General features: G+C 42.4%; 1 protein-coding gene across 4 annotated transcripts in view; it reads right to left on the reverse strand.

The window, feature by feature from the left end:
- The window catches only part of VAV3 (vav guanine nucleotide exchange factor 3), a 360,450-nt gene that overhangs the window by 265,191 nt on the left and 68,121 nt on the right, over positions 1 to 27,138 (reverse strand). For all 4 annotated transcript variants that reach the window (XM_038744664.1, XM_038744665.1, XM_038744663.1 and 1 more), the window contains exon 2: positions 5,277 to 5,393. In XM_038744664.1, coding sequence (XP_038600592.1) covers positions 5,277 to 5,393 — 117 coding nt within the window. The remainder of the gene's footprint in view (positions 1 to 5,276; positions 5,394 to 27,138) is intronic.

Below are 27,138 nucleotides of genomic sequence, written 5' to 3' on the forward strand. Positions count from 1 at the left end.
CAAAATGAGTTCTAGATAACAGAGGAAATAAATAATACCTGGCCTGAAGCAACTCAAGCAAACAAAAACCAGTTTGGCTGCTAAAATTTTCAGTCACAGGCCTGCCTTCTGACTGAGGTAAATCCAAAGAGCTGGAAATCACTGGCAATTAAAGTAAATGACTCTAATATAATATTTAGAAATGGATATTGGATAGTTGAAAATAAGCCAAAACAATCTCTCAGCTCTCCAAAAGTGAGTTCAGAGCATGCCAGATGATTGTTTCTGAAATCTGCTCCATCTAACCAAAGCAATAAAATCCTCCTTATTCAACAGACACTCATCATGTCACATCACCTTTCCTGACCACAGTTCCTCCATTTTTAAAAATACGATAAGATTAACCCTATCCTACAATCCCAAGGTGATGAGAATGATTATGTCTGTGAAACTTTTAACAGAAATGGTTTATCTGCTATTTTCATAATGAATGTATATTTATTAATTAAACCATAGTAGGCCACTAATGGCTTATCTAGCACAGTGTTCTGACTGTGACCCCAGCTATGGGATGCCTGCAGGAACTTCAGGAGGTCTGCCTTCCTGGAAATTCAGCCTCTTAGGCTCAGGAACCAAAGTGGCCTAGTGGAAAAAACATGGACCTGAGAATCAGAGGACCGGGTTCTAATCCCAGCTCTGCCCTTTGCCTGCTGTGCGACCTTGGGCAAGTCACCTAACTTTTCTGTGCTTCAATTCCTCATCTGTAAAATGGAGATTCAATACTTGTTCTCCCTCCTACTAAGAATGTAAGCCCCATAAAGGGATGGTGTCTAACCTGATTTTCTTGTATCTCACCCAGATCTTAATACAGTGATTGCCACATTGTAAGCACAGTACAAGTACCACTAACAGCAACAATAGGGACTGTTTCCAACTTGATTAACTTGTATTTACCCCAGGGCTTAGAACAGTGCTTGACACATTGTATGTGTTTAACAAATACCATTATAATAACAAGAGAGATGAACTATCCATTAAAACCCTCCTTTGGTAATTTTGTTCATGAAAATGTATTTTGAACCCCTGTTCACTAGGAGTATCCCTGCCAATATTTTCAGTCTTGTAGTCAGTCAGTCAGTCGTATTTATTGAGCTCTTACTAAGTACTGTACTTGGGAGAGTACAGTGTAACAATAAACAGACACATTCTCTGCCCACAATGAGCTTAGAGTCTGGCGGGGTAGACAGACATTAATATAAATAAACTACAGATAGGTACATAAGTGCTGTTGGGTTAGGAGAGGGGATGAATAAAGTGAGCAAGTCAAGGCGACACAGAAAGGAATGGGAGAAGAGGAAAAGACAGCTTAGGAAAGACCTCTTAGAGGAGATGTGCCTTCAATAAGTCTTTGAAGCGGCGGAGAATAATTATCTGTCGGATATGAGGAGGGAGGGCATTCCAGGCCACAGGCAGGACTTGGGCAAGAGATCGGCAGCGAGATGGATGATGCCAAGGTACTGTGAGATGGTTCGCATTAGAGGAGCAAAGTGTGCAGGCTGGGTTGAAGTAGGAGAGTAGCGAGATGAGGGAGGAGGAGGTAAGGTGATTGAATGCTTTAAAGCCAATAGTGAGGAGTTTTTGTCTGATCCAAAGGTGGATGGGTAACAGTGGAGGTTCTTGAGGAGTGGAGAAACATGGCCTGAATGTTTTTCTAGAAAACTGATCCGAACAGATGAGTGAAGTATGAAATGGAATGGGGAGAGGCAGGAAGCAGGGAGGTCAGCATGGAGGCTGATACAGTAATCAAAGCGGGAGAGGATAAGTGCTAAGATTAATGCAGTAGCAGTTTGGATGGAGTGGAAAGGGTGGGTTTTAGCGTTGCTTTGAAGGTAGAACTGATAGGATTTAATGATGGCTTGAATAGTGGTTTGAATGAGAGAGCCGAGTCAAGGATAATGCCAAGGTATGGGCTTGTGAGAAAGGAAGGATGGTGGTGCTGTGTACGTTGATGGGAAAGTCAGGGGGAGGACACGGGTTGAGTGGGAAGTTATGAAATTCTGTTTTAGACATGATTTGAAGTTCTGTTAAGTTTGAGGAGATAAGTGGATAGTCAAGTAGAGCTGTCTTGAAGGCAGGAGGAAATTGAGCCTGCAGAGAGGGACAGAGATGAGGGCTGGAGATGGTAGTAGAAGTGGTAGTTTCTGTGTTAAATGCCAACCTCTGCACGAAGAAGTGCTTCCTTTTTTTATTATAAATCTACTTCCTCCCAGCTTCAGTGGGTGTGGAATTTGGTGAGCAATACCTCCATGTTCACTCTGCCTAAAGCCTTAACAGTCAGGTCCCAACTCTCATCTTTTATGTTTCCTGACAAAGATTCCTAATCTTTCCAGTGTATCCTCTCACAGAAGTTGGAATCTTTCTAATCCTTCTAAGATAGGCATGACAAAAATGTAAGTATCATTTCAAGAAAGCAACAGTTAATAGCTATTGATTCATTTACATTAAGAGAAGAAGCGAGTAATGAGTGGTATTTATTGAGCACTTACTGTGTGCAAAGCACTGTATTAAGTGATTAGGAAAATACAATATAACAGAGTTGGTGGATACGCTTCACATTCACAAGGAGCTTACAGTCTAGAGGGAGAGACTGACATTAATATGAATTAATCACAGACAAGTACATAAATGCTAGGGGCCAAGGTCGGTTGTGAATAAAGGATACAAGTCCAAGTGGAAGGGGCAAGACGTGACCAAAAGATAACATTAAGTGAATGGCCGAGTGATCAGTAGTGGTGGTTAGTAGCATTTATTGAACTCCCACTTGGTGCAGTACTCTGTACTAGGTGCTTGGGAAGTACAGAACAAAAAGGTGACACATTCCCTGCCTCCAGGAAACTTACACCCTCATGGGGGAGACAAACATACAAATATTTACAACTTAAAGTGGTCAAACTAAATGTAGCAGACATGTATGCATGAGTTCTAAGGAGGGTCTGAGTAAGTCCTAGAATTGGCTGAAGGGATGACTGACTGAAGGAGCTCGAAAATCATTTGTGGAAAGCTAGATGGAGGAGGTGGAATTTGAATGTGGAGAGCTGTGGTCTCTGATATGGGGAGAAAGTCCCACTCCCTTCTACACTGCCCTTACACTCAAACTTCCATCCTTTATTTACACCTCAGCCCCAGAGCACTTACATAAATACCTTTAATTTGTTTTTATTAATGTCTGTCCCCTCTCTAGACTGTAAGCTGTTTGTGGGCAGGAAACCTGCTTACCCAATTCTATTATACTGTACTCTCCCAAGTGCTTAGTACAGTGTTCTGCACACACTATGCTCTCAATAAATACCGATAGAGTGACAGACTGATAGGTTAAGCACCTCCATCTAGAAGGATCACTGCTCGTAATCTTTCCAGCTGTGTTTATACTGTCAAAACTAATATTACTTTGATGTGTTCATGAGCGGGTGAATGTGTGCATGATCATCACTGAAGGAGTGCCTCTCTTTGAACAAAAGCTTCACACAGAAAAAGAGACCAAGAGGCAAAAGAGAAACATCGCTAAGCACTGTAGATCAAAATACAGCAACAAAGACAATCTTTTCATATCCAATGTGGCCAGGGTTGCCAGTCACACTGGCCTTTTGCAACCACACATACATTCACAGGTGAATTGCACCAGCAGTGGTTTCTTAATAATAAGTGGGGAGGAGATGGGGGGAGTAATTGTCTGTCTGTCGGATTTGAGGAGGAAGGGCATTCCAGGCCAGAGACAGGACGAGGGCCAGAGGTCGGTGGTGAGAGAGACGAGATCGAGGTACAGTGAGAAGGTTAGCATTAGAAAAAGGCCCCTGGGATGACCAGAGACAGTCGGCTTTAAGTGATCTACCTCCCGGATGCTACTCTCCAGCATGTGGACAAGCAACACGTAATGCTTGGGGACAAGAGGCAGCCTGTCTTGCCTGCCTTTCCTCAGACAGCATAGCAGAGGCTGAGCAATCCAGCACTCTCCAAACCAAGTACGGGAATGTTTTGCATATGGCATGCTGGGTCAGAGCCCAAGGAATGGGATGCTGTGGAGTTGGAGAGAGCATCTGTTCGGCAGAGAAGGGGATAAATTGACCAATTAATGGAAATTACTGCATGCTTACTGTGTGTTCACTATACTAAGCGCTTGAGAGAGTAACAAGGCACGATCCTGTCCCCCGATAACTATCTTCTCTATCTCTAACTCCTAAGTTCAGTGACCCTAAGGAGAATAAATCAGAACAAGGGAGAAGAATAAGGTCACTGAGGGAGAACACTAAGCTTGATATTGTGAAACGATGAAAACTGCCTCTCCTGAAAAGTGGTTACTTTCTAAAGATAGACACTATCTCTCCTTCCTAATCACAAAACCCTCCATTATCCTGGCAAGGAACATTCTCTTCTCTTAGATTTACCAAACCAAGTGCCTGCCTTCCTTCCAAGCTCTCCGAACAAGTCACTTTCTCCAAGAGGCATTCCTTAATTAATCTCCACTTTCCTAATTATGTCTCCATATTCATTCAATCATATTGATTGAGTGTTTACTGTGTGCACAGCACTGTACCTAAGCACTTGGGAAGTACAAGTCGGTAACATAGAAACGGTCCCTACCCAACAACAGGCTTTCTCTCCAAGAGGTGTTCCTTAATTGATCTCCACTTTCCTAGTCATGTCTCCATATCGCTACATTAGGATTACCTATTTATGTTATTTCATTCCTTGTACTTTAATCATGTCTATCTACTCTCTTACTCTTAACCTTATAGTACATTTGGCAATTTGTGGCTCCTTGTCTCTCCTTTTAGACTGTAAGAAACTTGAGAGCAGGGATGTCATCTTTTATTTCTATTGCACATTTCCCAAGCATCTAATTATAATGCTCTGATATTGTAGAAACTGAAGAACTGTTGTTTCTGCTGCTGATTATGAGCCTCATTAATAATTCATTTGGAATACCTAGTAGGAAATAAATTCAATTAAAGCTCCTCTCTCAGAGAAATTGCTTTAAGGTAAAAAATATTTCCTCCAATTTTTCATATTGCAATTGAGTTACTGTTAATTTGGGGTAATATGTCGTTGAAATGATCAGACATAAACTAACGAAAGATTAAACATGAAAAAGAGAATTACATCAAGGACAGAAGAAATTTTTCAAGTGATGATGATATATATTGTCATGTAATCATAGAGTATATCTTCTGAAATACCAAATGGCACACAATTCATTACAACACAGTCAAATTATAGATCAAAAACTCAATTTTAATTACCTTTCCAAAATCACGAACATCAAACAAGTCAAATGCCTCAAAGAGTTCACTCTTCTTCAAACCGAATGTATCACAGCAGGCTGAAAGGAACGTCCGAATGTTCTTTAGGCAGAGAAACTGCAGGGGAAAGAATAATTATTATTAGTATACAAGAATGTTGTAATTATCAAGCATGAATTCTAGTTCCTGCCATGTTTTTCCAACCCTGCTTTGCCAACTCTTAAAACAGATGCAAGAGGGGGCATGCAGTGTGCCGTTGCCAATCTATAAATCGTCAGTCAACATTTCTAATACACCAGGCCCTAGCCGGAAATGTGAGCCTCCCACCTTTTAAAGGCAAATGAACTCTTCTAGGAAAAGGGGTCTGTTCTAACATTAAAAAAATTCTATTCCTGCAGAAGGTGAACAAGGTATTCTTTACTCAGCCATTCTAGTGAACTCTGACTCAACCATACTACTTCTTTCTGAGCTTGAGTACATGGAATTTGAATATTTTTAGCAGTGACAGTAACTGTATTGAACTTTTAAGTTTCCAGAAGGTACCCGACACCCGTCCTAAAATTAAAACTTTCAGTTTTAATGCTCCTTACTTCAAACCCAGGTCTAAAAACAACTTCACCTAGAAAATGAATGTTCAGAGTTTCAATGATCAAAGATGTGAAATGGTCTGTAAAAAGCAGAGAGGTGTGGGAGTAAGACGGAGGTGAGACAACTGGAAAACACTTTGTCGCTTAAAGGCAGCCAAGCAACATATATGCAAATACGTTTTCACTTTTAAAAATTCATGAGTCCTTTCCAACTCCAAATCACTCTACATTTGGTTCCACTACAAAGAATTGCTTATTTACAGATTAAAAGCTTTGCATGATGCCAAGACAGACAATAATTATGCTCTAGGGATTATATAACTCTACTCTCAATATTTTTACATAATTGAGTGTCTGCATCATAATTCACAAAGGAACAAGAAGTAATTGCAAAACGTTTTCCTCAAAAGTTTTCTCTTTAGTCACTCCTCCCTCAGCCCCACAGCCCTTATATAGATAACATAATATCTATATTGGATATGTATAGATATATATATCCATAATTTATGTATTTATAAAAATGCCCACCTTACCCTCTAGACTATAAGCTCATTATGGGAAGAGAATATGTTCTACCAACTCTGCTAAATTGTACTTTCCCAAGCACTTAGTACAGTGCTCTGTACAGAGTAAGCACTCAATAAATACAACTGACTGATTGACTGACAAACTCAAATTTACCCTGCATGTGGGATGAGGACCATTGACCTGCCTTTAAAATTTCTGATGATCAATTCAGAAATAGTACTTTTAATGAGAGGGTATATACCGTGTAGCCCAGTTGTGATCACAGCATATTTTGGAGAGGGGAAATTCAAAGCAGGAGCAGACTGTCTCTCTTGGAAATAAAATATTTCCTTAGCTTCATTTGCTTTTCTGCCACTAACCTATCTATTCCTGTGCTCATTCAAATTTCCATTTTTTTAATGCTCTTTCAATTTGCCAGTTGATCTTCTAAGTCAACAATGAGGTTGATGTGTGTGTGTGTGTGTGTGTATATATATATATATATATATACACACACACATACATACTTCATTTTGGAAGGTGGCTCAGCTGATGGCGAGATCTTGTCCAGGTATGCAAGTGTGGCTAATAAGACCCATGTGAAATCAACACTCTCTTCTAGACTTTATGCATGTAAGGCTACAGTCTTAAAGAACTGATGTGTTTGCTACATGCAAGGCCTGTTTCTATTTTCAACCTCCTGGTATCCCAGTTTTAGCAAAGCCTCCAATGAAGGAAGTTGAACCTGCGTGTGATTTTGAATCACTCATTCATTTTTTCCATCCTTTTGGTGTGTCCCTTTTCTGTTCACTCTTCAACGGTTGCTTGGGTATCTTCATCATTAGTATCTCATCCTAATATATATGTACTACTTCCTGATATATTTTGTTCTTCCTCCTACTCTCACTATTTATTGTTAATATTTTGTCTGTCAATCAATTAATTGTATTGAGTGCTTACTGTGTGCTCTTAAGTGCTTCAGAGAGTGAACTATAGTAGTTAGTAGATATGCTCCCTATAAGGAGTTTGCAGTCTTGCAGTCCTGGATTCCCTGACAGTGCTCCCTGCATCCCTATTTCTGCCTGGGCAGGAGATATGATACTAGGGAGTGGAGAAAGGGAGGAACACTTACAACACTAAGTGCACCCACTTCATGAGACTTCTAGGGTAAGTTTTCAGAAATCATTTAGAGTTTCTAGATAAATCATTCTCATCATGATTTCCACTTCTCTACTTTAACAGCAGTTCTGCGAAAGTAGGCAGCCCAGGATAGTTTTCTGTCTGTTGGATGAGGCAACAGAGTATCTGAGCAGCCCTATTTAGGGATAAAGATCTCACCATGAAATGGAGAGGAGCTAAAACAGGTGCCCTAAATGCATACTACCTAACCAAACTCAAATCTTTCTCACCAGACGACAAGCCTTGGCAAACTTTAGTCGCGTGGTGCACTAACGAATAGAAAGCAATGGCTAAAAAGGAAATAAACCGTTGTGTCATGGAGCATTGGGACATGATGATAAGAATGCTCTTCCCCAAAGAGGGTGGCACTTGTTGGTAGTGAACTGGCTCGATATGCAGTCGCTACTGAAACCTGAGCACAAACAGACTGTCTGATGAAGTTCAGCTCATCGAATGAGTAGGCAGACATTGTGCAGCACATTGTAAAGTGCATGCGCGGTCTTCAATTCTTGTAGCCTGCTACAGGCAGAACCAAATCTAAAACCCAGGTCTCCTGATCCCCAGAGCAATGCTCTTTCCCAACAGCAAAGCTAAAATTGGGAGAGTACGATGGTACGAAGGCACTCCCTGTCCTCAAGGAATGCATCATCTAATAAGGTAGACAAATAAAAAATATGTTTACAGTTAAAGCCATAGGAAGGATAAGTATGAAGCAGGAGGCATGCAAATGCACCAGGTTGAAACAGCTCAACAGTTAAAAAGTTAGTGTAAACTCGTTTTGGGCAGAGAATATATCTGCTATATTGTTATACTGTACTCACCCAAGCACTTAATACAGTGCTCTGCACAGCATAAGTGCTCAATAAATATGACTGATTGAATAAAAAGAAAGAGCACTAGACATAGTAGGTGTTCAATCAATGTTGTTCACGACAATAATGATGGAGAAGCACCTTCATGAATCATCCACCAATGGCATTTATTGAGCACTTACTAAGTGCAGAGCACTGTACTAAGCTCTTGGGAGGGTAGAATAAAATTGGCAGGGACATTCCCTGCTCACAAATGACTTTCAGCATAGGTTGACTTAGAAATTTGCAATACTACCAGAGATTAGGATGGTGACCTTTTTTCTGTTCATTCTACTGATCTTTTTTTAAACTTTCAAAATTCTGAAGACCCATTTTAAAACACCAGAAAATTCCTCCCTGTATTAGGGATCATATCATAAACTGGAATTACAGAAGTATTGGCTCAGCAAACAATAAAGCCAAGATGGGCTCAAAAGCTAAAGTCTTGCTAAACATCCCAAGGCTGAAAGTTCTTAGCCAAAGAAGGGAATCATTACCCAAACAAGCCTAAGTTTATTTTCAGCTTTGAAGCAACTATGCTTTCCCTACAAACCAAAATTCAGGCAGTCTCTCATCAAGAATATAACGTGGGTTATTTTCTTTAAGTCAGGATGAACTCAAACATCCTCGGTTCTGTTTTCACTCAAAAAAGGTTCCTCAAATAAACCAATGCCCAGAAAAAGTTATCACCAATAAGGAATAAGGATTAGTTGAAATTCTTTCAAACTCCTCCCTGAATGACCAACTATAAACTATGTTAAGAATAAGCATGCTATTACACGTTCACATCCTCTTGTGTTTTGGGGGTTTTTTTTTCAGTGGCCACTGGACCAACTTTCATATAACAGTAACTCTCGTATAAAAATGCCATTCTTGGGTCTGTGAAAAGAGGAGTAACATTGCCCCATATGCTGTACTTTAAAGTCACAATTTTAAATGCAGAATACAGAAATTCAGAAAGCAGCATGGCCTAGTGGAGTTCGCATATGACTGGGTGTCAGGATACCAGCTACACCACTTGACTGTTGTGTGACCTTGAGCAAGTCATTTAACTTCTCTGACCCTTAGTTTTCTCATCGGTAAAAGGGGATTAAATAGCTGCTCGCTCTCTCTCTCTCTCTCTCTCTCTCTCTCCCTTAGCCTGTGCCCCTGTGGACATGGACTGTGTCCAATTTGAACATCCTGCATCTACCCTAGCACACCACAACAATAAATGTGGCATTTGTGAAACACTTGCAATGTGCCAAGCACTGTACTAAGCCCTGAGATAGATACAAGATCATTAGGTCCCACATGGGGCTCGCAGTCTAGGTAAGAGGGAGAACATGTATCGAATCCCCATTCTGCAGATGAGGGAACTGGCACAGAATATTTACTTCTGTGACTCTGTGTGACTTTACCAAAGTCACTTGTGCTTGTGCTCTTTCCACTAGGCCATGCTGCTTCTCATGTTTCTGGTGCATTGTAAGCACTTAATACCCAAGTTATTATTATGATTGTTCATTAAAAGAAGTGATTTTTTACAAAGAGTATAAAACTAGGATAATTCAATGAACTTCTTGAAACTCCGACAAAAAATTCACCTAAAATTACTCCATCTGATAAAATCATATGAGCTCTCCACCTAATAATAATAATGATGGCATTTGTTAAGCGCTTACTATGTGCAAAGCATTGTACTAAGCGCTGGGGAGGTTACAAGGCAATCAGGTTGTCCCACAGGGGGCTCACAGTCTTAATCCCCATTTTACAGACGAGGTAACAGGCACAGAGAAGTGAAGTGACTTGCCCAAAGTCACACAGCTGACAATCGGCAGAGCTGGGATTTGAACCCACGACCTCTGAATCCTAAGCCCATGCTCTTTCCACTGAGCCACACTGGTATTACCTCTATTTATGGAAGTAGTTTATAGATAGCACTTGATACCCTGCTTTGTATTCAAAGCATTTTGATCAAATGAAACACTTAACCACTGGTTTTAAGACACTTGGTTAGCTCTCTCCTCCTACTTATCCATTCTCTTCTCCCATTATACCATCATTCAACTTAAAACAAGCTAACCTACTCACTGTACTCAAACCACTTGCAAATGCTACCAGGAATGCCCCTCTACTTCAAATCTGACAGGCAAAGCTCTCCTGTTTAAAGTCCTTTGCACTCTTTATTCACCCTCTCCCTCAGCTCCACAGCACTTAGGGACATATCCATAATTTACTTATATTTATGTCTGTCTCCCCCTCTAGACTAAGCTCGTTGTGGGCAGGGAGCGTGTCTATCAGCTCTTTGTTATACTGCACGCTCCCAAGCGCTTTAGGTACAGTGCTCTGCAAACAGGAAACACTCAATAAATACAATTGATTGATTCTGAAATCGCATCTGCTACAGGAAACCTTCCTGGTTAATTTCTCATTTCACCAGTTTTCCTACAGCACTTCTGTACCATCTAAGCACTGGTGAACTCACAACTTCCTGTAGCACTTATAGAAACATCTTACATATCCTGTTACTTAAGCAGTAACTCATATACATGGCCCTTCTTCTTCATCAATCAATCGTATTTATTGAGCGCTTACTGTGTGCAGAGCACTGTACTAAGCGCTTGGGAAGTACAAGTTGGCAACATATACAGTCCCTACCCAACAGTGGGCTCACAGTCTAAAAGGGGGAGATGGAGAACAAAACCAAACATACTAACAAAATAAAATAGAATAGATATGTACAAGTAAAATAAATAAATAAATAAATAGAGTAATAAATATGTGCAAACATATATACATATATACAGGTATATACATATATTCATCGCTGGGGAAGCAATGTGTCCTAGTGATCTGGGTTCTCATACAGTCTCTCCTACTTGCTTGCTGTGTGACCTTGGGTAATTCACAACTTCTCTGTGCTTCTATTTCCTTATCAGCAAAAATGGGGATAATATACCTCTTATCCTTTCCTATTCAACTGTGAGCCCCACATAGGACAGGACTGTGTCCAATCGGCTTATATTGCTTAGTACAGTATGTGGCACATAGTAAGCACTTAACACAATTATCACTACAATGTCTGTTCATTGTTTGTGTCTGTCTCCACACAAGACTGTAAGCTCCTCAAGGGCAGAATTCATGTCACCTTACTCTACTGTACTCTCTGAAATGGTTAGTGTACACAGTAAATCCTACTAATTGATTTATGAGCCAAATCTTAACTTTGTTCCACTAATTCACTGAAGTTCACATTCTTCTGATCAGGGGAAATATTTTTCTGTTCACATTTACCTTTCAGACCTCAAGTATTTTTCAGGGTTGAAGTGAGAGGACATTGCCTTTAATTAGTCTAAAGACGAAATCATTTAATGCAAAAATGGAACCTCACATACCCCCTTCTACATTTGGAAATAACTATATGTCTTTTCCCCATTTTAAAATTTTCTTTGTAAAACCTAGAATCTCACGCCTTGACCCCAATTTAACTAGCCAAATGCCACATACAGGGCCATCAGACAACACTCTACACTTTCGACACTGTGTACCACCCCCTTATCCTGGAAACATTATCCTTCCTTGGCTTTTCTGACTCTGTCCTCTCCTGGTTCTCCTCATCTCTCTGGCCACTCATTCTCAGTCTCCTTCATGGGCTTCTCCTCTGCCTCCCACCCCTTAACTGTGTGTGGAGGGGAGATCCCCTCAAGTGTCAGTTCTGGGTCCCCTCTACTCTCCATTTACACCCACTCCCTTGGAAAACTCATTTGCTCCCAAAACTCATTTGCTCCCATGGCTTCAATGTGGATATAACCCAAATCTACATCTCCTGCACTGATCTCTCTCCCTCTCGCAAGTCTCACATCTCCTCCTGCCTTCAAGACATCTCTATCTGGATATCCTTCCATCACCTCAAACTTAACATGTCCAAAACAGAGCTCCTTATCTTCCCACCCAAACCCTGCCCATTCCCTGACTTTCCCATCACTGTAGACAGCATCACCACCACCTCCTGTCTCACAAGCCCATAACTGTGCTCTGCACACAGTTAAGTACTCAATAAATACAATTGAATGAATGAATGAATTCAACCCACATATTCAGTCCATCACTAAATCCTGTTGGTCCCACCATCACAACATAGCTAAAATCCACCCTTTCCACTCCATCAAAATTGCTACCATGTAAATACAAATCACTCATCTTATGCCCCCTGGATCACTGCATCGGCCTCCTTGTTGACCTCCCAGCCTCCTAACACTTCCCCTTCCAGTCCATACTTCACTCTGCTGCCCGGATCATTTTTCTTCAAAAACTTTTAGAACACGTCACCCTGCTCCTCAAGAAACTCCAGTAGTTGCCCATCCACCTCAACATCAAACAAAAACTCCTCACCATTGGCTTTAAAGCCCTCTATCGCCTTGCCCCCTCCTACCTCACCTCACTTCTCTCCTACAACCCAGACCACACACTTCACTACTCTAGTGCTAACTTTCTCACTGTGCCTCCACCTTGCCTGTCTCACCATTGACCCCTAGTCCATGTCCTGCCTCTGGCCTGGAACGCCCTCCCTACTCAAATCGGACAAACATTACTCTCCCCCATTTCAAAGACTTACTGAAGGCACATCTCCTCCAAGAGGCCTTCTCAGACTAAGCCCCACTTTTCCTCATCTCCCACTCCCTTCCACATCACTCTGACTTGCTCCCTTTGCTCTTCCCCCAGCCCAGCCCCAAAGCACTTATGTACATATCTGTAATTTTTATTTATTTGTACTGATGTCTGTCTCCCCCACTCTAAACTGTAAGTTCACTGTGGGCAGGGAATGTGACTGTTTATTGTTGCGTTGTACACTCCCAAGCACTTAGTACAGTGCAGTGCACACAATTAGTGCTCAATAAATACAATTAAATGAATATACCAGTTTGTCTAGGGAAAAAAATACATCATGAAGCCGTGAACTCCACCATCCCATGAATCTGGGGCTGAACTCTGAATCTCAAACACTGTACCTCTGAAAAGTTAGCGGGTCAATGCTGACTATAAATTTCTGCCATCCTACGTCAACTTCCTTGCAAATTAAGTGGTTTTGGCAACTACTTTCTATTTGAAAACATAGTAGACCAAAGTAGACACACACATATACACACACAGTCCCCCTAGTAGAACTTTCACAGACACAAACGACAAAAGGCAGAGTGTGCATGTTCTTGCACTGATCATCTGAAAAAGGAAACAGGCAGAGAGGGCAGGTCTCTACACGCCTCCAGCAAGGTTGTAATTGTGATGATTCAACTTTCACAGCAGAGAAGAATCCAACCGGAATGCCAGCTAAGAAAATAACAGCTGGATTCAGTGTGGAGGAGACTGAAACAGGGAGCCAGTGTCTACGCCAAATGAGACCATTTCTGGAGGCTGCTTATTAAGGTGCCACTTTGACAATGACAACCCAAAGTTTACACAAATCCATGTACATTTCCTGGGAACTGAGACTTACTAGCCTTCACATACCTTGTCTTCACTCTCATCAGTAAGAGAACATGAAGTCTAAGTTTTAGCTCGGAAATTAAGACTTCATAATTGTAATTAAGACTTTATAGCTGGTGACAGATGCCAAAACAATATATTTGATAATTACGGTATTTAAGCACTTAAAATGTGTCAAGCACTGTACTAAGCACTGGGATAGATACAAGATAATCAGGCTGGACCCAGTCCCTGCCCCACATAGAGCTCACAATCCAGGTAGGAGGAACAGAATTGAATTCCCTTTCTACAGATGGGGAAACTGAGACACTGGGAAGTTAAGTGTTTTGCCCAAGATCACAGAGCACTTGCCTGATCTGTGCCCTTGGGTAAAGTACTTAACTTCTATGTGCCTCAGTTTCCCCATCTGTAAAATGGGGACCAAGGTCTGGGACTCAGAAAGACCTGATTAATCCTAGCTCTACCACTTTTTTTAATCGTATCTGTTAAGCACTTGTGCTCCAGACACTGTACTAAACACTGGTGTAGATACAAGCTCATCAGGTTGGACACAGTCCCTGTCCTACATGGGGCTTACAGTGTCAAACCCCATTCTAAAGATGAGGTAACTGAGGCACAGAGAAGTTAAATGTCTTGCCCAAGGTGACACAGCAGACTGTGTGGAGCCGGGATTAGAACCCAGGTTCTTCTTTCAGGTCCACGCTCTAGCCATACTTATCTGCTCTGTGACCTGGGGCAAGTCACTTAACTTCTCTGGGCCTTGGCTAACCCATCTGTAAAATGGGGGTTAAGACTGTGAGCCCCTTGTGGGACATGGGCTGTGTCCAACCTGATTATCTTGTACAGTGTTTAGTACGATGCGTGGCAAATAGCACATCCTTAAATACAAAAAAAAAATAAAGAGAGCAGGATTAGAACTCAAATCCTCTGACTCCTAGGCCCAAACTCTTTCAACTAGGACATGCTGCTTCTACAGTTGCCCTTTTCCCAATTCTCCAACCCAGTCCAATGGCAGGGCCAGGAGCAAAGACCAAAACGTTTGAGAATGGGGAGGTCTCAGCTGCACCCTGAATGGGCCCCATAAACTACAGTAGTTTTCATCTGCCCTATTACCAGGCTTGTTTTTTCTCCTCCTATCCTCTTTGATTAATTCTGCCCACACTGGAAAGTTCTGAGGGTTGTGTTGTTTTACCATAGGCTATGTTCTGTTTTCATATTAGTCACTGCAAAAACACTTAATCAAGCAAAATAAGATCTCTGCTTGTCGTGGGTGGAAACGTCAGAAAATGAGGAAGCTTGTCTAAATAAGGGAGACTTACCAACTAAATGTTGCCTAAATAATGGTTAGCAATGACAATTTCCCTCCGGGTGGAGGAAACAATGTAGCGCATGGAAGACACTAGTATATCTTCCCCCTCAGATACTTGCCAAATGGAATTTTTTAACCTTACAATAAAAACAATTTCTCTCAAACACAATTCCTAATTCATGCTAGATTTGGGAACATAGGTAGTGCTGAAAAAGTACTATATGAATACCCAAAATATGAATTTTTAGTGCACTTCCAAATCAGTGAGCTAATTTAATCCTCACAATAGCCCTGTGAGGCAAGAAGAGGGACACATTTTTCCAGATGAGGAAATGGAGGATCAGAGAGGTTGAATGTTTGGTGAAAGGTCACCCAGCAGACTAGCAGCAGATGGGAACTGGAAACCATGTGCTCTAGACCATATTCCTCTCAATACAATCATGGACTCAAAAAAATGAACTAAGGGGGAAATCCTTGTTCCTTTTCCAAGCAGGCATTTGCCTGAATCACTCGGATAATTTCTTCAGTTCTCCATTTTGCTTTGGGAGCATTCCAGTGGTCTTAATTAGGACTTCAACTTGACTAAAACATTACTTGCCACTTTATCCTAATTAGTTCTCCACCGGACATAATATGGATACACTCTCCTCATAATGTCAAAAAAAAAAAGCTCTCAACATGGAAAGAAACCTGTCTCTCAAAAACATCTTCCTTCTGGATGATATGGAAATTAGCTGCTCCCATAATCTGGCCCAAATCTCTTAGTTTAGAGAAAGAGTCTCAAGAAGGGAGAGAAAGGCTTGAGTCTCCAAACTGGCTACCACAGGTATTCTTTGAGCAAGAAATATAAGAGGCACAGCAGCAGGGAAATTTCCAGGCTGCTTCTGGAGGGAAGCAGCTGGGGAGTGGAAGGCTAGAAAAGCATTTATTGTCTTAGTGGTTTAATGTATTCTCTGGAACTCCTTTGACCCAAGGAGGGAAAGAGAATGATCTTAATGCCCCAGAGCTCCAAAGATAACATTGGAAACTGAAGAAAAAATACAAAGCTGGAAGAAAATAATACTGCATTTAGGGAGAACCAAGAAGGCCAAAAGACAATTGGAATTCCAAATCAGGAGCAGTATAGAATAAAGGTGCCTATACTGTGTTGAATGCCACCAAAATAGATGGCAACCCTCTTCGTATGCCACACTGGTGAAATAATAACAGTGCAGCCAGACCTCATGAACTCACGAGCCACAAACCAAAAACACAATATTGCTGAGTGCTGCAGATTTTTAAAAAAATCCCTTTAACTTGCTTGCCAATCCAGGGCAGGGGGGAGGGTGGGGGGAGGTTTATTCACCGAGCGTTGGCAGTACATGGCACAGAGCAAGCATTCCTAGTAGGAAAGAGGTGGCAGCAAGCAGCAGTTGTGATCAAGAGACACTCAGAGCAGGGACCGGGGATGGGGCTGGTTGCCACTGACCCCCACCCATAAAGGGCTAAGGCAGCAACACAGTTCAGTCAACTACAGCCAAATAACATTCAAGCTATGTTGCCTGACTTCCCACTCTAAGTCACTAAGCAAGAGAAGAAAAGCCACAGCACTTGTAACGACACTTTCAATTTCCAGGGCAATTTGCCTGCTGAGAGACCTTGGGTAAGCCACTTACCTTTTCTGTGCCTCAATTACCTCATCTGTAAAATAGGGATTCAATACCCGATCCCCCTCCTACTTGGACTGTGAGCCCTGTGTGGAACAGGGCCTCTTTCTGACCTGATTATCCTGTTATCTTCCCCAGTACTTACAGAAGCAGCGTGGCTCAGTGGAAAGAGCACAGGCTTTGGAGTCAGAGGTCATGGGTTCGAATCCCGACTCTGCCACATGTCTGCTGCGTGACCTTGGGCAAGTCACTTAACTTCTTTGAGCCTCAGTTACCTCATCTGTAAAATGGGGGCTATGACTGTGAGCCCCATGTGGGACAACCTGATCACCTTGTATCCCCCCCCAGCGCTTAGAACAGTGCTTTACACATAGTAAGCGCTTAACAAATGCCATCATTTATTATTATTATTATTATTACTTAAATACCACAATTACTATTATTTTGTTTTTCCTAGGTGTCCTCACCTCCATTACCTCTTACACACAGGATGTTTTCTTTAATACTTACTAGATTTCTTGATGGAATCTGAGCAGCAACTTCTCCCTCTTTCTCTTTATTCCAAGCCACGCCTACTCAGAGCCACTCTGGAATTCATTTCCTTTACTGACCCTCTTGTAATCCGAAATTCTCTCATTCCTTGATAGATTTCTCCAGGGTCAAGTCAAAAAGTGCCGTCCCATCGTTTGGGAAAAAATGCCCCGGGCATAATCAGAAAATTGGAAGAATAACATGTGGCCTGCTGTATGGCTTTTTCCAGCAGATAGCCTGGCCAGTGAGAATGAATCCCACCACCCCCCGAAAGCCCCCTCGATCTCAGGATCGTGCAGAATCCCTCAGGGACTCAAACCAGGCCTAGCCAGGAGACTCAAGTCGGCTGATGGCACGTCTCGGGGAGCCTGTGGATGTTTGGATGGTTACAATCCACCTGGAGCACTTTATGGAGCATTCTGGCACTGCCAGCCTGTTATCCATGGAGCCCCAGCTGCACCCAGGTAAATTCCCTCACCTACTTTAGTCCTAACCCAGACACCCAGGTAAATTCCCTCAACAACCTTAGTCGTCATCATCATCAATCGTATTTATTGAGCGCTTACTATGTGCAGAGCACTGTACTAAGCGCTTGGGAAGTACAAATTGGCAACATATTAGAGACAGTCGCCGGCTCAGGGACAGCTGGAGTTATTTTCAGCACCTAGAGACCTGCCTGGGCCCAACCAGAAAACTGCAGTGAAGAGCCAAGTCTTCTTCCAAAAAGTCACTGCCCCGAACTCCAGACCCTCTTCCTTTCCTTACTCTCAATAGGAGGGGATTGGGTTATATTGCTCCTCAGTATAATAATAATAATTATGGTACTTGTTAAGTGTTTACTATGTGCAACCACTATTCTAAGCACTGAGGTTGTTAGAGAAGCAGCATGGCATAGTGGACAGAGCAGGGGCCTGGGAGTTGGAAGGTCATGGGTTCTAATCCCGTCTCCGCCATTTGTCTGTTGTGTGACCTTAGGCAAGTCACTTCACTTCTCTGGCCCTCAGTTCCCTCATCTGTAAAATGAGGATGGAGACTGTGAGCCCAACATGGGACAGGAATTGTGTCCAACCCAATTCGCTTGTTTCCACTCCAGCACTTAGTACACTGCCTGGCACATAGTAAACTCAAAAGCGTGGCTCAGTGGAAAGAGCCTGGGCTTTGGAGTCAGAGGTCATGGGTTCAAATCCCGGGTCTGCCACTTGTCAGCTGTGTGACTTTGGGCAAGTCACTTAACTTCTCTGTGCCTCAGTTACCTCAACTGTAAAATGGGGATTAATAGTGTGAGCCCCCCGTGGGACAACCTGATCACCTTGTAACCTCCCCAGTGCTTAGAACAGTGCTTTGCACATAGTAAGCGCTTAATAAATGCCATCATTATTATTATTATTATTAACAAATACCATAACAATTAAGATTCATAAGTCACACTGCTTCTCACAGACATTTCAAGCTGGCAACTGCTTGTAATTGCATCTCTGAAGATGACTAGATTTCCTCTTCTTATCTGTGCTCTCTGACCCTTCCATCTCTTCTCCCAGCCCCTGGGCCTCAAGACTCCACTTGCTGTGGTTCAACACATTTGCTAATCTGTGTTCAAGTACCTGTCTCTCTGTTTCCTTCTTTGTGGCTGCTGACTAAAACTCTCTTAATTTCCATCTCTCCTGCAAGAGCATTAATCAATACCGATATCAATGTTCTAGTTTTGGGAATGACACAGCAAGGGTCTCCAATCCTTTATGGTCCAACAAGAAATATCCTCTCCTCTCCCACACGTGGAGTTGATTTAAGAGGACAAGGGAAAAGAAAAAGAATGGACACCTTAATGGCAGTGACATAAATATCTCAAGTCAAATTGCTTAAAATGAAACTTCACATCCTGGTGAGCATATACAGACCAAAAGCCAGCCCCTGAAGCCCTTGACTAGTTCAGACCGACTGACATGACCCTTGGAATAATCCCCATGGAGTTCATGACATTAGAGCCACAAACTGAGAGCTCCATCACCAATGTGGGCTGTGGTTGCATTCCTTCACTTTTGGGTGAAGGTCTTGCTTTGTTGGTTGTTCACTCTCATTCTGAAATCACTTTTATTTGCAATTGGCTGTCATAAATATAATAGTGCCCTAAAGCAATCTTGTCCTGCAAGGTTTGTGCTCTTGGGAAAAACACTCTACATTTCACCTCCTATAAGGGCAGTCATCAGTCTGGGAACATCATCATCATCATAATAATAATAATAATGGCACTTATTAAGCACTTACTATACGCAAAGCCCTTCCCCCTTTGTACGTATTTATTACTCTATTTATTTATTTATTTTACTTGTACATATCTATTCTATTTATTTCATTTTGTTAATATGTTTTGTTTTGTTCTCTGTCTCCCCCTTCTAGACTGTGAGCCCACTGTTGGGTAGGGGCCGTCTCTATATGTTGCCAACTTGTACTTCCCAAGTGCTTAGTACAGTGCTCTGCACACAGTAAGTGCTCAATAAATATGATTGATTGATTGATTGATTGGGGGGATACAAGGTGATCAGGTTGTCCCACATGGGGCTCACAGTCTTAATTCCCAGTTTACAGCTGAGGTAACTGAGGCACAGAGAAGTTAAGTGACTTGCCCAAAGTCACACAGGTGACAATTGGCGGAGCCAGGATTTGAACCCATGACCTCTGACTCCAAAGGCCGGGCTCTTTCCACTGAGCCACGCTGCTTGAACATAAGCTTCCTGCAGAGAGGGAGCTGGTAGAAGATCTCTTTCAGGATTACTGTTTTCCAAATTGCTTTTTCCTCCCGCAAAATATCAGCACAGCAGATTTGTTTCATCAGCTATTTTCAACACCATCTTCCAGCCGGATTTTAGTCTATTTTTTGCCCCTGGTTCCGCACCCCCAGTTCTCTGCCTCCATGTTCCTCCCTTCATCTTCAAATTACTAACCCATCCTACTCCCTGCTGTTAATTCTACTGCCTTCTAAAAGGGTTTATCCATTAAGTTTCACTTCTACCCACTAACGTGTAACTTCAGCCTTAGTTATATAAATTCAGATCTCTGTATTTTCCCCAAGCACCTAGTACTTGCCCTAGGACTTATGTAAAACTTTGCACGTAGGAGAATCCAAATAATACGAATGATGATAATGATGTTTTTGGAACCTGTTTAGCGATATTAATGCCTTGACAAAGAACAGAATTATAAATGACATTTTATAATTGTCATTTCCCAAGCACTCACCTTGTTGTGGAAGAAAAATAGGCATAAGTAAATGCTTCTCAACCCCTAACTTCCCGCTGTTTAAAGTTAACCCTTGAGCTTTGCCAAATGTACAGCCAAGATATTTGTGTATCTATTCTCAGCACTTGTATCCTGTCTTCAATATTCAATATGTGTCCTGTCCTGCTTATACGTATATTTTTATTTGTATATAGTTCAGCTGTTTCAACCTGATGGGCTGATACTGCGCCTTGCTTTATACTAGTTCTTCCTCTGGCTTAAACTATGTGTGAATAATTGTAGGCTTTCTGAGAGCAGTGAACATACTTCTGTTATGGTATTTGTTAAGCACTTACTACGTGCCAGGCACTGTACTAAGCACTGGGGTAGGTACAACCTAATCAGGTTGAACAGGCCCCTGCCCCACATGGGGCTCACAGTCTTAATCCCCATTTTACAGATGAGGTAACTGAGTCCCAGAGAAGTGAAGTGACTTGTCCAAGGTCACCCAGAAGATAAGTGGGCGAGCTGGGATTAGAACCAAGTCCTGCCGTCCCGCCGTCGACCCCCGGCCCACATCCTCCCCCTGGCCTGGAATGCCCTCCCTCCGCACATCTGCCAAGCTCGCTCTCTTCCTCCCTTCAAAGCCCTACTGAGAGCTCACCTCCTCCAGGAGGCCTTCCCAGACTGAGCCCCCTCCTTCCTCTCCCCCTTCTCGCCTTACCTCCTTCCCCTCCCCACAGCACCTGTATATATGTATATATGTTTGTACATATTTATTACTCTATTTTACTTGTACATATTTACTATTCTATTTATTTTATTTTGTTAATATGTTTTGTTTTGTTGTCTGTCTCCCCCTACTAGACTGTGAGCCCGCTGTTGGGTAGGGACCGTCTCTATATGTTGCCAACTTGTACTTCCCAAGCGCTTAGTACAGTGCTCTGCACACAGTAAGCGCTCAATAAATACGATTGAATGAATGAACCAAGTCCTTCTGACTCCCAGAGCCAGTATCTATCCACTAGGCCATGCTACTTGTCACGGCTGTATGCTTCCAAGCATCGAATGGAGTACGTGATATATTGGTATAGTTTGTAGCACTACACAAACATGATTGATTAATTTATGTCCAACCTGGAACTGGCTAGCTCATCAGAGAAGGCCATGCAGAGCTCTACCCTGATGCAGCTGTATGTTTGTGCGAGAGAGGAGGTATGCAAAAGAGAGATCAATCAATCAATCAATCGTATTTATTGAGCGCTTACTGTGTGCAGAGCACTGTACTAAGCGCTTGGGAAGTACAAGTTGGCAACATATAGAGACAGTCCCTACCCAACAGTGGGCTCACACGACCTGTGATCACTGCTGCAGCTACCACAACCACCCTCCACTTTCACCACTGCTGCCCAGACAAACCAGTAAAGACCCAGTAGCATGGTCCTATGCCATCATATCTTTCACCTGGATAGCACTCTATACGTTGCCAAATTGTACTTCCCAAGCGCTTAGTACAGTGCTCTGCACACAGTAAGCGCTCAATAAATACGATTGATGATGATGATGATAGCGCTGATAGCAGATCTGGCGATGGCTTCAGTCAGTCAGTTGTATTTATTGAGCACTTACTGGGCGCAGAGCACTGTACTAAGCACCTGGGAGAGTGTGATACAACAATAAACAGGTACGTTCCCTGCCCACAGTGAGCTTACAGTCTAGATAAACTGACCAGTCCCAGGCCCAGGGTCAACAGTGATTGCAAGAGACTGCAGCAACTGTGACTGCTACAGCTGACAAAGAGGGAAAAAAAAGAAAAGGAAAAAACATCCCTTTTGTCAAGAGAGAGTCAGTGGAAACACAAGAAGTCAGTCAGCGGAGTTCAATTATTGATTTACCAAAATGCATGTTAAATCACTGATAGACTCATTTTTTTTTACGGTATTTGTTCATTCATTCCATTGTATTTATTGAGCGCTTACTGTGTGCAGAGCACTGTACTAAGCGCTTGGGAAGTACAAGTTGGCAACATATAGAGATGGTACCTACCCAACAGTGGGCTCACAGTCTAGATTTTACAGATGACGTCACTGAGGCCCAGAGAAGTTAGGTGACTTGCCCAAAGTCACACAGCTGACAAGTGGCGGAGTCAAGATTAGAACCCATGACCTCAGACTCCAAAGCCCGTGCTCTTTCCACTGAGCCACGCTGTTTCCCTAATTCCCCTTCATTGCCCACCTACCAACTGATAACAAGGTTAGACTCACCTAGGCAGCGCTACCATCCTCTCTGATTGCTCAGAATGGGATTGGACTTATACACTTATAATAATAATAATAATGGTATTTGTTAAGCGCTTACTATGTGTAAAGCACTGTTCTAAGTGCTGAGGGGGATACAAGGTGATCAGGTTGTCCCACGGGGGGCTCACAGTCAATCCCCATTTTACAGATGAGGGAACTGAGGCTCAGAGAAGTTAAGTAACTTGCCCAAGGTCACACAGCAGACATGTGGCAGAGCTGGGATTCGAACCTATGACCTCTGACTCCAAAGCCCATGCTCTTTCCTCTGAGCCATGCTGCTTCTCTAAATACGATTCATGTATATGTATTTATGTATTTGTGTATTATATGTATAATACGTATTTATTGAATCCCTGCTGCTTCCCTGCAATCACTCTGAATCCATCTTCTGTCACGACCCTTGGAGGTCGGCCCCATTCAGACGGTGCCTACCTACCACCATGGATTTCAGAGATCAACCTTGGTGCTTTGGGGACACTCATCTCCAGAGACGAAGGCCACTTGATGGGGATGTGGGGTTTGTCTAAAGTCAGACATAGACTTCAATCAGACAGCGATTCCCTGTGGAAATCCATCCCCAACTTATGTACTCCTTTCCCATCTCCCACTTTCCAATCAAAAAATTTCTCCAGGTGACAGCTTTGCAGTTGAATCAATAGTTGGTGTGGTTGAGAACCTCACAATGACTTAACTTGAGCTGCCAACATTGAGCCATTAGTTTTTATTTTAGAAAATTTGCTCTAGCAGTTGTCTAGAAGATCGAGAACTTTAAGGAGACAGAGACTAGGGAGAGACAAGCTAATCTAAGAGCACGGGCTTTGGAGTCAGAGGTCATGGGTTCAAACCCCGGCTCCGCCAATTGTCAGCTGTGTGACTTTGGGCAAGTCACTCAACTTCTCTGTGCCTCAGTTACCTCATCTGTAAAATGGGGACTGAGACTGTGAGCCCCATGTGGGACAACCTGATCACCCTGTAACCTCCCCAGCGCTTAGAACAGTGCTTTGCACATAGTAAGCTCTTAATAAATGCCATTATTATTATTATTATTATAATGGAAAGAAGATGGGACTGGAATTCAGGAGACCTGAGTTCAAATTTCAGCTTTACCACGAGTCTCACGTCAGACCCTGGGCAAGTGTCCCTTAATCTCTCCGTGACTTAAGTTTCCTTATGTCTAAAAAGGGATTCCTGCTTTACTTACTTAGAGTGTGAGCTCATTTGGAGAAAGTCATTGTGCCTGAACTCATTATCTTGTATCTACCCCAGTGCATGGCACTTAATAATGGTTAATGAATATCATAACAAAATCCCATGTCACTTAACAGAACTGCAGGACAGAATACAGTTTCTCTCACGCCCACAGTCTAAAGTCTGAACAATCTAAAGAAATGACAAGAAAATTATTCTCTAGACATTTCCTTTGGTGAAGAAGAAAAGAATCTTATGAAACAATGAAATAAAAAATTGAGTCTCAGAAGAATTTTTGGAAAGTAATCTCTTGAGAAAAAGACTTAGATAACTGCCAGTGAAAATATAATTAATGTGCTCCCTCATTCTTCCTTTATATGTAATCTTGTTTTTCTGCTTGGTATTGTCAGTCCACTGGGAAAGGATGCCTTCTTTATGCACACGCCATCACGCAATACAATTTTCTATAATTATTATCGCTATAATGAACTCATCAAGGAATTTCTTCAGGGACCGTGGCAAGTCAGAAGTGAACAGTCAGTTGTATCTACAATGGCTTTAAAGATCCTAATGTGTTTTATTTTTCTCTATTGCTTACATACTTTATGGCACAATACTTTTTTACTGGTTTAATTTCTCCCACATAATGGAAACACAGACTAATAGAGGTGTGTGTGACCTTGAGAGGTCATCTCGTCCAGCCCCCTGCCTCCCAGAAAATGAATATCAAACCCATCCCACCTGGTTATCTATACTTTTCTTATACAACTGGGGCCTCCAAACCCTTCCACTGTCTAATGCTCTCTCAGCCAAGAAATCCTTCATTATGAGCCACCAAAATCTTACGTTAAATCAATGCCATTAAATTTCAAACATTTCACTTTACCACCTGTAGTGTACAAACGGTTACATGGAATTGTTTTCAATAATCAAAACAATTTTTTAAATAGAGATAAACTTATTGGGACTCTTAGTGGCCTCCTGGAAGCTGACCTTTCAGGAATGAAGTGGAGCAACGGGTGCCAAAGCAGTAGGCGGAAGACCTGTGAGAGGTTTTTGGCGTTCTCCATTGTTCCTTATTTGCAAGTGCTAGTTCCCATGAACTGAAATAAACACTCCTGTCACCCACATGCCCAGCCAGGAAAAACGGCACCGGAGTGTAGCAGAGGGGCAGGATGGGAGAAGGGTTGCTTCCCAGATTTCCCAGAAAGGAGATCAGTTCTGATAATAGGGATGAATGACTGTTGTTTCAAGAACCTGTGCTTCAAGCATTTGCTCTCTAAGATGCTCTTGGCTCTAGGTGCTTCAAGATGTCACAAACTGATATAAAGACACCAGACAGCATTGGTCCATTTGTTTACAATGATAATATTTTCCAAGGAATTATTCTTGGCCCTATCACTGAGGAGGGCTCGGTGTTCTGCTGGCCAACAGAGGCAGAGAGCCTTACCCACCATTTAACCCTTCGCTCAGGCTCTCCCATGTGCCTGGAACTCCCTCCCTTACATATCTGACATGCCATCTCTCTTCCCATCTTCAAAGCCCTACTGAAACCATATCCTCCCCCAGGAAGCCTTCCCAGACTGTTCTCATCTCCCTACCCTATTTTTCCTCCCCAGTGTGTCACCCCTGCACTCAGTACCACCCCACTTCAGCACTGAGCTATTTCTCCACCCGACCATCCCCACCGCTACAGCTCTTATACGTAGCCTTATTCTCAGTTGCTTCTCTTATTATTAAGTGCCATCGAGTCATTTCCGATTAATAGTGACTCCATGGATACACTTTCTCCAGAATGTACTGTCCTCTGCCACAATCCGCAACCTTTCTAATGGTTCTTCCACTATCGTTGTTATGGTCTCTGTGCATCTAGCTGCTGGTCTGCCTCTTCCACATTTTCCCTGGACTTTTCCTAGCATTAGTGCCTTCTGCAGGGAATTAGTCCTTCTGATTATGTGTCCCAAATAAGCTACTCTAAGTTGAGTCATTTTGCCTTCCAAAGACCACTTTGGTTTAATTTGCTCCAAAATCCAGTTGTTTGTCTTTCAGGCAGTCCATGGCATTCGCAAAAGCCTTCTCCAACACCGAATTTCAAAAGAATCGATGTTCTTTCCATCCTGTTTTTTCACTGTCCGGCTTTCAGATCCATACATTGCCACTGGAAACACCATAGAGTTGACTATTTGTATTTTTGTCAACACATTTCATGACTTTTTCCAGGCTTTTCATAGCAAGTCTTCCTAACATTAATCTTTGGCATATTTCTTGGCTACTAGTTCCTGCTTCTCTTACCAGAAATTTATTTTAATGTCAATCTCCGTCATTAGACCCTAAGCTCCTTGAGAGCAGGGATTGCACCTGTCAACTCTCTTGTACCTTTCCAAGGGTTTTGTATAGCAATCTGCACAATAAATACTGTTGATTGATGGGAACCCACTCCAGCCCTCAGGCCTAACTGCATGGAAAAACACCCCATTCCCCCTCAAGAGCAGCCAGTGAGCAGAAGTTCCGTACTCCACAGCCCAAGCTCTCTCTAACAACCAGAGGTCTGAGAACCACGAGGAAGCCCCCTCCATGCTGCCCTGCACTGTGGGAGAGAAGCCCTCACCCCCTGCCCCTTGGTAAAAGCATTAAGAACACTGAGAAGTCTGGCTATGCAAAGCTGCCCTTCTTTGGGAGGAATCCAGGAGCCCAAGGATCGACCACTCATGCCCCAATACCGTTGCCATTTTGGTACTTTTTAATGGTTGAGTTAACCCTGTTAGTGTGTAGTTCTTGTTGACTTTTCTCTGTACCTGCCCCACCTCCTTCTACCTAAAGAACCCTCTGTGAATCAGGAACCTTGTGCTAATTACCCTATCTTCTCCCAAACACTTAGTTCAGTACTTCCTATAATTACTCCATGGTATTTACTGAGCACCTACTGAATGCACAGCACTGTGTTAAGCCCTTAGGAAATTATATGAAAGTTAAATATAGTTCCTACCCTTAAACTCTAATGGGGAAGACAGACAGGCAAAAATTATTTACAAAGAGCAGGAAGAGGAACAAGCTATATCCATATAGATATAGACAGATAGGTACACAT

This window comes from Tachyglossus aculeatus, chromosome 4 (genome assembly GCF_015852505.1).
Source record: "Tachyglossus aculeatus isolate mTacAcu1 chromosome 4, mTacAcu1.pri, whole genome shotgun sequence".
NCBI lineage: Eukaryota > Metazoa > Chordata > Mammalia > Monotremata > Tachyglossidae > Tachyglossus > Tachyglossus aculeatus.